A 13,668-nucleotide genomic window follows, 5' to 3' on the forward strand; every position below is an offset into this window, starting at 1 on the left:
TTTATGGCATTTGTCAACTGCTATGATCTATTTCTACATGGTTGATTTTAAGCTACCAATGTGATGTTACTGAATGCAGAATTGGAAAGAGATGTGGACAGCCGACTCTTGTGAGCCAGTGTGAGTCAGCTTCCAGGACTCCACTGCTTGAGTGTAAAATGAAGAATTGACTAGTTGATCAAAATGTCATTGATGAGTCAATAATTTCTTAGAATAGGGAAAACTTTTGATAGCTCTGTGTAAGTGTTTCCTTCTCTGGGGCCGGTGCCATCTCCAGTGTAAATATTTTAAAGATAGAAGAACATATCAGAGAACTGATTTTATGAGAAAGGACTGGGAAAAAACCACCTAAAAAGAGACCCAGAGACCTCTGGTATCCATTGGCTTCAATGTGATCACAAAATCCCAAATCCAACTACAAAATGAGTTTGTTTTTAGAAAATGTATGATTTTTTCTATAAACAACTTCATATTTATTATTATTGTTTTGTGATTTCTGTGAGCACATATTACCAAGTGAGGGATTCAGATGAAGAATACCAGCCTCAGAAAAGAACCATTAGGATGTAATACCAAGAACTTTAATAATATTCTCTTGTAATATGTGCATTCATTTATGATTGTTAAATTTCTTGCTCTAAGGTAGCCTGAGAAATAATAGCTGCATTTATTGAGTACTTACTACACACAAGGTACTGTACAAAGAGCTTCTGAATATTATCTAAGTCCTCACTGGTCCCAACTGGTTGAATAACCAAACAATCTCAGATTACTGGGTGAGAAAAAGAAGTTATTGGGATCCAAAACCCAACCCCCCAGCTCCACTGTTCAAGCACGTGAACATCAGCCCTCTAGAGAGACTCAGCAGAGATCTACGTGGGAGCCAGTGGGAGGGTTCAGGCTGGAGCCAAAACTAGCAGGAGCATGCGTACTGACAGGGGAGGCCAGCCTGCTTCTGAAAGAACCAGTTTCCATGGGCCCACTGACACATGCTCCTTGTATTCACTTGCTGTTGCTTCGATTACTCAAGGATGTAATAGACTCAGACTGAATCTGGGGCCCTAGCATCTCCAAGGGCACCGCTGCTTCTTTCTAAGCCTGCCTTCATCTCTCTTTTGCCTGTTCATAAATCCTTGTGAGCTCCCATGCCCTTAAAGCGACAAAAACACATTAACTTCATTCAGAAAACAATTACTGAGCACCTGCTGTGTGCCGAACATTGGAAATGCAAAGTGAGAGGATCACAGGCTCAGTTCCAGTGTCCCCAAGAGTAACATGTGCTCACGCTCAGTCGTGTCTGCCTCTGTGACCCCACGGACTGTCATCCTCCAGACTCCTCTGTCCATGGAATCCTCCAGGCAAGAATACTGGAGTGGGTTGCCATTTCCTCCTCCGGGGGGATCTTCCTGACACAGGAATTGAACTGCGTCTACTGCATCTCCTGCATTGGGATTCTTCACCACTGACCCACCTGGGAAGCCCTAAGAGTAACACACCAGTGTCTTAAGGTCATAAACTGCAAGATGTCATAGGAATCCTCGGATTCCAGCTTCTAGGGATGGAAAGCTTCCCCCAGGAGGGCTGTCAAGCCGAGATTTAAAAGAGGAAAGGGTACAGTTTTCCAGGCACCAGAGGTGTGGAGACTCTTCTGGCCAGGGAATCACAATTGTAAATAAATGAAGGCATGGGCACTCCCGTGGCTGGAGCTTGGGGTGCGTGTTTAGGATGGATATGCAGGAAGTGAGATGGCAGTTGGGAATAGAACCGGTGAGGCCAGGAGAAAGCAAGGTCTCCAGAGGCCAGTTTAGCAGGGCGTCCTTTGTCATGTGACTCACTTTGGACTTTGTCCTACAGTCAGTTAGGCACCATTGATGAGTTCTAAGTGGGTAAGCAACACAACCAGATTGGCATTTTAGATGATGGCTCTCTGGCTCCATGAAGTGTAGATTTGAGGGTGGGGCTGAGAAATCTGGTGGCTCAGATGGTAAAGAATCCGCCTGCAATGTGGAAGACCTGGGTTCAATCCCCGGGTTGGGAAGATCCCCTGGAGAAGGCAATGGCTACCCACTCCAGTATTCTGGCCTGGAGAATTCCATGGACTCTCTAGTCCATGGGGTTGCAAAGAGTCAGACACGACTGAGCAACTTTCATTTTCACTGGTAAATTCAAAAAAAGAAAGAAAATGTGCTTAGGAAAGATGTCAATGTCAGGCAGGGTCTAGAAGATACACATTTTAGAGAAGTGTTCAGAGGTTTGCCTTCCCCTAGAGAGAAAAGGTTTTTGAAAATATAACCTTCTATTCAGAATACTGTCAAGTCTACACAGAAAAGAATACCCAAATATCAAGATCCCACCTGTCTTTCAGGTTTTCTGTTATGTTGAAGGGTGGGGAAACCTTCCAAAATGTAAAATGTATGCAGAATTTTATTCAAAAGTGTCTAATAAATCAAAGACACACTTAGAGTAAGAAGTATTGCACAGTCCAGGTGACAGCTCTTTGTGAGACTGGAGAGTCAAGGGGCATACTGTGTTTCTGCAGAACTGATTGATGGAATGGGAGAGACTGGGGGGAAAAATACACTCTCCACCATAGACAACCACTGAACAGAGGAGATTTAAGATGAAAGAGGAAAGATTGAAGCCTCACTGAAAGACTAAAGAAAGGAAAGAAGGACAAATAGATCAATTGTTGTGTGAAGACCTTGAGGTGTTTAATACATAATGGGTTGCATTGTGTTCAGAGGTTATACAGTTGTACTGCATCTCAGTGGTTTTACTTTTTTCCAAACCTTATAGATCACAGGAGCCAGAACTACTAATGACCAAAGACCAGGGATCCCTCTGGCAAGAGGGAAGGAGCTCTGAATTTGGAGTCCATGGTGAGCCCTTGCCAAAACAGAGGCTTCTGGCATCTGATCTAGCATAGCTGTCCGCTATCTCTTCATCAATCCATTCATCCATTCAGCCAATGAATAAATATTGACACACCATACCAGACTCTGGGACAGAGGATAAGCTGGGCAGTAAACACAACAGACACGTGGTCTTATGGAGAATACTGTGTGTCTGAAATGAATAGAGAATATCGTGTGTTTGAGAAGAACCCACAATGAGACCAGATCAAACAATATCTCAATAAGAATTTTGACTTTCATTCTAAGTGCAAAAAGAAAATATCCAAGAGTTTTAAGCAGGGGCACGATGTAATCTGGATTAGGCTTTTCTACGATGGTGGTGTGTATGTGCTCAGTCGTGTCCAGCGTTTATAACCCCATGGACTGTATCCCGCCAGGCTCTTCTGTCCACAGAATTTTCCAGGCAAGAATGCTTGTGTGGGTTGCCATTTCCTACTCCAGGGGATCTTCCCAACCCAGGAATCAAACCCTAGTCTAGCATCTCCTGCAGTGGCAGTGGATTCTTTACCACTGTGCCACCTGGGAACCCATTTTCTACAAGACATACTATTATACGGTAGAGAACGAATTTAAGAGGAGGCAGGAGTGAAAACAGGAAAAGCAGTTAAGGGGCTTTTGCAAGAGATCAGGCAGGAGATCATGCATGCTCAGACTAGGGTGGGTGGTACTAGAAGGATTTGAGATGCATTCTGGAGGTAGAAACATGCTGACGTTTTGGGATTGAGGAAGAAGAGGAAGAGACAAATGATGATTTCCAGATTTCCAACTTGAAAAGTCATGTGTACACTGATGCCATTTTTTAAAGTGGAGAGGACTGGAAAAAGCTGTTGATTCTTCCTATCCTCCAACTGGCATTTCTTGAGCACCTACTATCTGCTAGAGACTCAGCACCTGCTTCTGAGAAAAAGAAGCAAATCTATGTCATGGGTTCACCCCAACTCTTGGTTTGGCCTGATAGACAGAGACCCTTCACGGGTGATGCTGACGGATCATGTGAAATTCGAATCATCAGTAAGACCATGAGTTTCACCATCCCATTTACTTAACTCCCACTTGTGTTCATTAGATCATAAGGTTTAAAAAAAAATTGACCTGGAATTGGTCTTGGGAATTTTTTTTAATTTTTCTTATAAAATTGATTTAAGTATCATGAAAATCAGGCCAAATGGTCAGGGCTTTCAATTTCCTTTGGCCTACGGGAAGCTTAGCTATAAATTTGTAACTTGGCTTGCTTAATAACTATGTAGAGTTTATGGTTCCTATAATAGCATTCTGGTTTTCTCCTTGATATTGATTAGCTCAACTAAACATCTGTCATTGTCTATCCCATGGATCCGGATCAGTCTGCCCATGCTTGTGGCTCCAGCCATCTCTGACTAGACCAAGTATTGACCAGGGAACTTCATTCAGAACTTGACTGGGCCATTCAGGTTTCCTGAATTGGATATTTAAACTAAGGGATGTGAGGTAAATTCCCATTTAGTGGTTGAAGTGGGTGTTATAGAGTGTAGCACCAGATCCCCTGTTCCCAAATGAAGTCCCCTTTCTCTCAGAGGCCAGATATTGGCTGCCAGGGGCTCTCAGCCGTGTTCCTCTCTGAGAGTTATTCTTAACTAGGGTTGCCTTGCCCAAATTCAGCCCTCTTTCCCAGGGTTAGCCCCCATCCCATGACAAGATGGTCCCAGTACAAAGTCCCAGTCCCCTTGGCTCATGGCAGGACAACACTGAAGGCCATCTCAGCTCCAGAACATTTCATGAAATGGGTCTCTGTTGTGACTGCCTTGCAGCTCAACATTTCTCTCTGCCTTCCTCACTCCTCATGGGTGTTGGTCCTAAGAGTTCATCCCAAGAAACTCCCTGCCCACAAATCTCAACATCTCTCTTTCCCAGGAAACCCAACCTAAAACAAATGGCTGCTATTGCTGGTGGCAACAGTGCCACCCCTAAGAATAAGTAATTGTAAGGAAGACGTGAACATAGAAATTGGTGAGGCAATGGGCAACCCTTGCTTTTAGACATGTTGTTTTCTTCGATAAGTTCAAATATGGCTCGGGGTTAAGGGCAAAACCACCACCCTGAGAGTCTCCATTCCATGCAGTAGAGTAGGAAGCACTTCAGACCTGGCTCTGCCTCAAGCTCTGTGACCTTGGGCAATGAACTTAACCTCTCTGAGTCTCTTGAGTGTCTTTATTTGCAAAATGGACCAAATCACCTTGCAGGGTAGTTACACAGACTGTAGGAGCTCAAGATTGTAAAAGCACCCGTAACACAGAAACTGCTCCATAAATGCTGGTTTCTTTTCACAAACAAGGTGGGGGGCACCCTAGTATCTTTCAGGTCAGAGAATGGGGTATGTGTACCAACAAGTTTACAACGAATTTGAACATACTAGACCATGCTAGGGGGTGTGAGGCAGACTGGGGGAAGGTTATTGCCACATGACCAGTTAACAAGCCATCCCCCTTCCCCCCAAAAGAGAATGCCCCTAGAAGTGAATGGATCAGGCAGAGGTCTCTGGGAACAACAGAAAGGAGCAGTGACGTGTCCCTGCAGGATGTTGTCTATGATTAGGGATGACCTGAAGAATTTAGCCAAAGATCAGCCATGTGACTCTGAGTAGGGATAGTCCTGGGAATGTAACCCCATGAAGCCAGCACCTGGTCTGTCATCCAGCATATAGTAGGTGCTCAATAAATTCTTGTAGAAGGAATGACAAATGATCTTTAGTCCTCCGACCCCACGAAGAAGTTCTGATGATTCCGGGATTTGGGAGGAATGATTTCTGAGTAAACACTCTGACTTCCCACGTAGCCCAGTTGGTAAAGAATCTGCCTTCAGTGAAGGAGACCCGGATTTGATTCCCAGGTTGAAAAGATTCCCTGGAGAAGGAAATCGTGACCCACTCCAGTATTCTTGCCTGGAGAATCCCATGGACAGAGGAGCCTGGCAGGCTACAGTCAGTGGAGTTGCGAGAGTCGGACATGACTTAGTGACTAAACCACCCCCACCAAACGCTCTGAGGACCGCAGTGTCGTTAGTCCAGGGCCCCCTCCCACGTTTACCAAAGTGTCTCCGTTGCTTTCCAGGGCCACTCCAGTTGTGCAGTGCTCTGGCTACGTCTTCAGGGCTCTCTCCTAGAGTCATAATCCACAAACTATGGTGCTTTTTTTTTTGTAAATATGGTTTTATTGAAACATAGTCTTGCTGTTGGCATTAGTACTATCATCCCTCAGTGTCTGGGGAGGATTGGTTCTAGGACCCTCTGAGGATAACAAAATCCATAGATGCCCAAGAATCCTATAAAAAATGGTGTAGTAGTTACATCAAACCTACATGTATCCTCCTATATACTCTAAATCATCTCTAGATTGTTTATAATATCTGATATAAATGTTGTTGTTCAGTCACCAAGTCATTTCTGACTCTTTATGACCTGTGGACCACAGCACACCAGCCTTCCCTGTCCCTCACCATCTCCTGGAGCTTTCCCAAATTCATGTTCATTGAATCAGTGATGCCATCCAACCACTTCAGTGGTTAATACAAAGAACATACTATATAAATAGTTGTCAGTCAGTCAGTTCAGTCGCTCAGTCATGTCCAGCTGTTTGCAACCCCATGGCCTGCAGCACGCCAGGCTTACCTGTCCACCAGAAATTACCTGTCCAGAACTTGTTCAAACTAAATAATTGTAGATGCTACGTAAATATTGGTCATTGCTAGCAAGCAGCAAATTCAAATTTTGCTTTTTGGAATTGTCTAGAATTTTTTTTAAAAATAGTTTTGGCCTGTGGTTGGTCAAATCTGAGGATACGGAACTGTGGATGTGGAGTGCTGGATGTGTTAGCTGTGGCTGCTTCTGTGTAAAAATGGCAGAACTGAAGATTTACAACATAAACTGGAAGTCTAGAAAAAAGCTAAGATTTTTAGTATCTAGCTCTTTCAGAAGTTTTTTGACCCCTGTGCTAGAGAGAACAGTAAGACAAGAGTCACCCCAAGGATACAGTCATTCTGTCCCTGAGTTGGGGATTAGATTCACTGAACACATGTCCTTTCATCTCTGAGGGTCTGGGGGCTCAGCAAGTACCATCCTATGAAAAGACTTTCCTGATACTAAAACCAGTGTGTTTCGCAAAGTCTGCTCTATGCCAGACACTGCATTTAATGCCTTACCTTTATTCTGTCATGTATACTTCATGGTGATGCCATGAGGGGGGAACCACAGCATCCCTATTTTGCAGATGAGGAAACCGAGATTCAGAGAGAGTAAATGATTGTCCTGCTGTCCAAAGTGGAGATGTGGCTGGGCCAGGGCTCAGGTCAATTTCAAGTCTGGGCTGCTGTTCTTTACCCCTGACACCCACTACCTCCCCATACTGAAGGCCTAGCAGGAAGAGTGTTACTTGTAAATAATAAACACGAGGCAGGTTGGTCCAAGTCCAGCAGATGTCATGTAACCCAATCCATCAAAGGCTGGGTCTCCAGCAAGGGCATTATGAGGGAGACTTCCCTTAGGGTGGAAGAATCAGCCTGCTAGAGAACCAGAGTCCCAAGGCCTCCCGGGGCAGGACAGACATTCTCACCAACAGCTTGTAACCCTACTCGTGAGAAAACAGCCTCCAGAGTGCTAGAGAATAGATTGACTTGATCACATCTGAAACCTCCGCCGGGATGAGAGGTGAAGTCTCATGTGTTTGGACTTAAAAAACAGAGATCCCAGATAGGTTTGTTTCAACTCCCCCGATAAAGCCATATCACATGATAAACTAGTCCTTTTGTCCACCAAATTAAAAGGGTTAAGCATCTTTTACAGAATTCTGTCTTTCAGGGCTACAAGCAGAAGTTTATTTGGTTTCACACTGTTGTGATAACAAAACTTTAGGGAACTGAGACAATATGCGGGAGGCCTGTGGTTATTACACAAAGAGCACAATTGTTCACTTTTTGCTTGCGATAAAAGGAAGAGTACGTGTCAGGGAAATGAATCCGGACTCTATTAATAAAGGTGAACAACAGACTCGCCGGGTCACTTCCTGTTGACACAGGAAGAAAAGCTTCTGGTTTGTTTTCTGGGAACCTCTCCACAAAGTCAGAAGGTCGCTAGTTCACATGAGGCTATGGAGGTTAAAAGAAAAGCGTAAGTCATGTGGGTGATTCAGTGATTCGACTTGTCCGAAATTTCCATTTCCGCCTTTTACAGCCTGAGCTGGTACTGTGAAGGCTGCGGCTCTGAGTCTGGAGAGCAGCGACCTGTTCGTGCACACTGCCTCTTTGACCCTTGCTCCATGACCCGATAACCAGTAACGCTGTCTACACCCTACAGTGACCCACTTAGCCACTGTCACTACCATTGCCACCTCCCCGTCTATGGAAGGCTCCCACTCACAAAGATTTCTGTCCCATCACCTTGTTTCATTCTTTTCCAGACTTTTTCTTTTCCACTTATTAAAATTAACTTGCTTCCTCTTTCACAGTCTGCCTAACTCTCCCTTAACCAGCAAGCAAGTTCCTTAAGAGCAAAGTTCATGTCCGACTCTTCTGTCCCGGTGTGGCCAATGCTTGCTCACAGCAGATCATCAGTGGATAACCGATGAATATTCATGTAGTGCCCATGAATAAATTGAAGGATGTTTACAAGTGTACCAATGCTTTAGCTTTTTTTTTTCATACCCAACTTTCCTTTTCACATTGAGCTGGCTATGCTATCTATGGTGCCTGGGTTAAAAAGTGTCCAGCTGTCACTGTAAGGAAGTGGTTATTCCTTTCCTCATTCATTCATTCATGGTGTATATATTGAATGCAAGTGCCAGGCATCCCTACCAAGAATTCAATGATGAACAAAACAGAGTGCCTGCCACATGAGTTTTCAGTCCAGTGGGGGCGGTAGGGAAACAAATATTAATGGAAGAGTAATATTGGTATGCAGTTGCAACCTTGATAAGTGTTGTGAAAGAAAAACTCACGTAGGGCTTTTGAGGAAGTAATGTTTGGGACAGCCGTGGTGGCACAGTAGATAAGAATCCTCCTGGCAATGCAGGGGACACAGGTTTGATCCCTGATTCAGGAGGGTTCTACTGTAGATCAGCAAAGCTCATGTGCCACAATGACTGAAACCCTGGCTGCAACTACTGAAGCCCAAGTGTCTAGAGTCTGTGCTCCGCAACAAGAGAAGTCACCACAACGAGAAGCCGGCACACCACTACAAAGGGTAGCCCCGCTCACTGCAACTAGAAAAGACTCGCATAAATCAACGAAGACCCAAGACAGCCAAAAATAAATAAGAAAATAAAATTAGGTAGAAAAAAATAATAAAAAATTTTAAAAAGAAGTAATGTTTGGGCTGAAATTGGAAAGTTGGGTTAACTAGATGGGTACCTAAATGAATTTGCTGAAGAGTGATCAGCATTAGAGTTAGGATGAGAGTTAGGAGTGGAATAAGGCTGAGTCTTTCCCAGTGACTCAGCAGTAAAGAATCTGCCTGCAGTGCAGCAGACTCAGGAGACACGGTTCAATCCGTGGGTCAGGAAGATCACCTGAAGTAGGAAATGGCAACCCACTCCAGTATTGCCTGGAAATTTCATGACAAAGGAGCCTAGTGGGCTACAGTCCATAGGATCAAAGAGTCAGACACAACTGAGTGAGCAAGTGAGAAAGATTGGGGATGAATAGGGGAAGATTAGAGATCTTTCCCAGGAAACTGTGCTTGTCTTATAGGGATTGGATGAGTGTTGACCAGGAATGAATTGCTGTCTGCCTAAAACAGAGTGGAGACAAAATAAGTGAACAGGAGACAAATTATGGTTTGTCTTTTTTTTGTGTGATTTGCTCTTTTCTGATGGTTTGCTCTTCAAGGACCATCTTTCTGGTGACTGGGGCACTGACTTTGGTCTTCTGGGCTAGTACCTGTGGGGCCCTCCATGACCAGCAAGCTGGCTTCTGAAGGCAGAAGCAGCCACGCAGGAGTCTAAGTGCATGTCCAAGCGGGATGGCAGATGGGTGAACAGGTAAGCCAGGTGAGCACCTGCCTTGGTCATCAGCAGGATTTTAGACCCTGGATTTAGGACTCAGATAAGAGGATTCCTGGAGCCCTTGCATAGATTACTGTGGGCAGCTAGGTGTTTACAGAAGCTCACAATGATGCCTATTAAAGAGATCAATTGTATCCATGAGCACCCATGCTTCATAGGTAACTGTTGCCTTATATAGTGCTACCTGCAATCAGCGTAGGTAAAAAAGGAGCGTAAGAAACAATTGGCCCCAGATATGAGCACCATGGGCACTTTTTCCCCCTCTCTTGATCAAAGAAAGACTCTAATGAAAGGGAAAAAAATAATTAAAAAGTTAAAGCCTTATGTAATGAAATTTAAAAGAAAACTTTGAAGCCAACAAGCAATCGTGGGCAATGCTTCAAAGGGCCTAGAATCAATGTTTGTCAATAGCAGTTTTGCATCCTTTAATTTATCTTTCATGAATATAAAGCGTGATGTTATTAGGAGCCTATCCATGCCTTAATTCTGTTTGCGATTTGATGAATCAGATCTCTATTAACATTCTGATCGAGTCAGCAATGTCAGAGGCCTGTGGTAGGAGCCTCACTCTGGCCGGGCTTTTATCCTGCAACTGAGATGCTAGTGAACAGTGGGGCCTTCTGCACTGAGCCCTTGGCAACCCCGCCCCCACCCCCAGGAGCCAGGGGTACTTTATCTATGCTGCTTTCTTTGGAGATTTTCTCTCCAGAAAAGAAACCAACCCCATGACTCAGCCCAGCCCCAAAGTTACCATTTGTTTAATCAAGATAGTTGGTTTGCAAAACATTAAACATTAAACAGTATTTGATGCCTAGTTAATAATTTGCATCCTCTTCATTTGTTCCTGAATCCTGGGAGACTGACATTCCCCCCTCCCCCCCAAAGGCAGAGACAACAAAAGAAATTGTGTTTAGAGCAAAACAAGAGTTCTTAAACTACAAAGATGTTTGCCAGAATGTCTGATCTCCATGTTCTGCTGTTAATGGTTCTGGCGGGAAAGACAGCCTTCGGGGTAAGTGTTCTTTTCAAATATCTGGTGTTGAGAGGCTCTGAGGTTATTAGGAAGACCAAACCAGCTGGGCCAGGAGCAATGAGAAACTTTAGTTGTGAAAGACTGGTGTTGCCAGGTCGAATATGTCCTGATTTCAAGCGCTAATGCAGGTCTTTCAAGTTGGTTGCTATTAAGTGGCCAGATCCATGAAGCCATGCAATTGGCTTGAGCCATCTTAGAGCAGTCTCCATGAACACCTTCCAACTAAGGGGATCAGAGCAAAAATATCCGCTAAGGCAGCGTGTTTTGTCTGATATGAACCACAAAAATCCCTTTGGAAAGCCACTGAAAGCTACAAACTCTTTCTCTGTACATGCTGACATGCATACCCAGTTCTCCAGCTTTTTGGGGGGACATTAGGGGAAGAATCCCCCTACTTTGACCCTAGAGGAGAATCTTGCTGGCAATAGCTTTACTTAGACGGATAATATTTAGAGAGAAGCTTCACAAGCAGGACTTTTTCTCGCATCACCCTGTGACCATGGCTGTAGTTAACAGGGCAGAGAGGTGAGCAGGGGCCCAGGAGGTCGTGGTGAGTGGAGAAGGAAAGTGACATCAGGGGGTCTCACATGGGGGACTCAAGACATTGGGGAGCAGATGAGGTGTGGTGTCTGCTCCTGTTTCGTGCCCTTGTAGTCCAAGAGTGTTAGCTGGGTCTCTGTGGGCATACGAGACAGGTCTTCACCAGACCTCACACCTCTCAAGTTCCATGCTGGAGGTGGTCTGAAGTGGGAGTGTGTCTTGGGAGCCAGGGTTTGGATCTCAGCTTTGCCACATTCTGGGTGTGGAACCTTGTGCAAGTAACATCATCTCTGTGAACCTCAGTTTCCTCCACTGCAAACCAACTGATAATCTCCCCCAGATTTGGGGAGGGTCGTGACTGGTTAAGCAGAGCAATGCATGTGGCTTTAAATAGATGTGAGCTCTTTTCCCTTGAAATTTCCAAAGTGACACGAGTTCTTGATAAAAATCAAAGAAGGCTCACCTTTGTTAGAGTGAAGGGGGTGGTGAGTAACATACGAGAAAGGGATGAGAACAGAAATAACAGTCATCATATTAAATACCTTTGCATTTTATTTCCAGTTTCACTTCATAGAGCTTTTCTTGCAGGAAGCAGGTTAGATTCTAGGCTCTCTGCTTAGCATGCCTTAAAAACAGCAGCTTCTCCTCCCCTTTACCTAAACTGTACTCGGACACCTACCTTAGTACCATATTAAGCTGCCAATGACTCATCTCGGAAAGAATTTTCTTTTCCAATGATAACTTGTGTTTGTGTGTAGGGGGTGGCTGCAAAGATGAGTCGTTATCAAACCCTCTACATCACTGATTGCTATTGAATGTCTGAGGCTAAGACCCTGCAGAAACAGCACAGGTCTAGAGAAAAGTGATGGAAATTATCCGACTCACAAAGGAAGGGTCCAGAGAAAGTACCACTCAGAAGGAATTAAATCCTAAAATTTGCAGGCAAGGAAAAGAGCGGATGCAGTCTGTTTGAAGTTCAGCAAAAGATAACGGTCCCCCCAAATCCTTATTTTGCAAGCCCTAGTGAATTTTTAGGGTTAGCAATGAAATTGTAAGTCAATAATGGATAAAAGAGAAAACATGAGAACTAGCCTTTAGGCAATGAGCTTAGTCAATTCCAAAGAGACGATTCAGAGCTTTGGAATGTTTTCTTACTCCAGATGCATGCCAGACAGGTGGTTGGGAGAGTGGCTTGCATTCCATAGGCCAGTACACAGAGATAGAGGGGAAAGTGGCCAACTCACTCAGATGTTTAGAGAGCTTGAGACATCACCAGGAAGGAAAGAATCATAGCCAGATGGACAGGGTGGCCTCTCCTGCCCCAAGGTAGGTAAAGTAATAACAAACTGCCGTTTAATGAGAAATCCTGTGTGCCATGCTCTGTGCTTTTGAGAGACTGGTCTTTGAGTTCTCCAGAAGAATCCCAGGAAATAGGTACTATTAAAAAGAATGAAATAATGCCATTTGCAGCAACATGGATAGACCTAGAGATTGTCATACTGAGTGAAATAAGTCAAACAGAGAAGGATAAATAGCATATTACATCTTTTACACATGGAATCTAAAAAGAAATGATACAAATAAACTTTTTTACAAAACAGCAATAGGCTCACAGACTTAGAGGATGAACTTATGGTTTCCAGGGGGAAGAATGGGGAGAAGGGATAGTTAGGGAGTTTGGGATGGACATGTACACACTGCTATATTTAAAGTGAATAACCAAATCCCTACTATATAGCACAGGGAACTCTGCTCAATTATATGTGGCAGACTGGATGGGAGGGGAATTTGGGGGGAATGGGTACATGTACATGTATGGCTGAGTCTTTTGGCCGTCCACCTGAAACTATCACAGCATTGTTAATCAGCTATACTCCAACACAAAATAAAAAGTTTAAAAAGAAAGGAAAGTACTGTTATTGCTCGCAGTTTGCAGATCAGGAAACTGAGGAATGTGTTCTCAAACTAGGAGGTGGCAGAGCTGAGTCTTAGACTAGGCTGGTTTCCATCTGTCTGGATAAGGTCTCTTGCCAGGGGCCCTGGCCGAGGACGAGATTTCTTTGGTCCAGACAGCCTCCAGTATTTTTGCCTGGAGAATTCCTTGGACAGAGGAGCCTAGTGGGCTATAGCCCATGAAGTCACAAAGAGTCAG

At 44.3% G+C, this 13,668-nt stretch overlaps 1 protein-coding gene across 1 annotated transcript in view; it reads left to right on the forward strand.

Annotated features, from left to right (window-relative positions):
- Positions 1 to 10,785: 10,785 nt before the first annotated feature.
- HABP2 (hyaluronan binding protein 2) overlaps positions 10,786 to 13,668 on the forward strand; it is a 34,865-nt gene continuing 31,982 nt past the window's right edge. Inside the window, exon 1 of the mRNA XM_070470215.1 lies at positions 10,786 to 10,955. Within this exon, the coding sequence (XP_070326316.1) occupies positions 10,887 to 10,955 (69 nt within the window). The 5' untranslated portion in view covers positions 10,786 to 10,886. The remainder of the gene's footprint in view (positions 10,956 to 13,668) is intronic.

This window comes from Odocoileus virginianus, chromosome 7 (assembly GCF_023699985.2).
Source record: "Odocoileus virginianus isolate 20LAN1187 ecotype Illinois chromosome 7, Ovbor_1.2, whole genome shotgun sequence".
Taxonomy (NCBI): domain Eukaryota; kingdom Metazoa; phylum Chordata; class Mammalia; order Artiodactyla; family Cervidae; genus Odocoileus; species Odocoileus virginianus.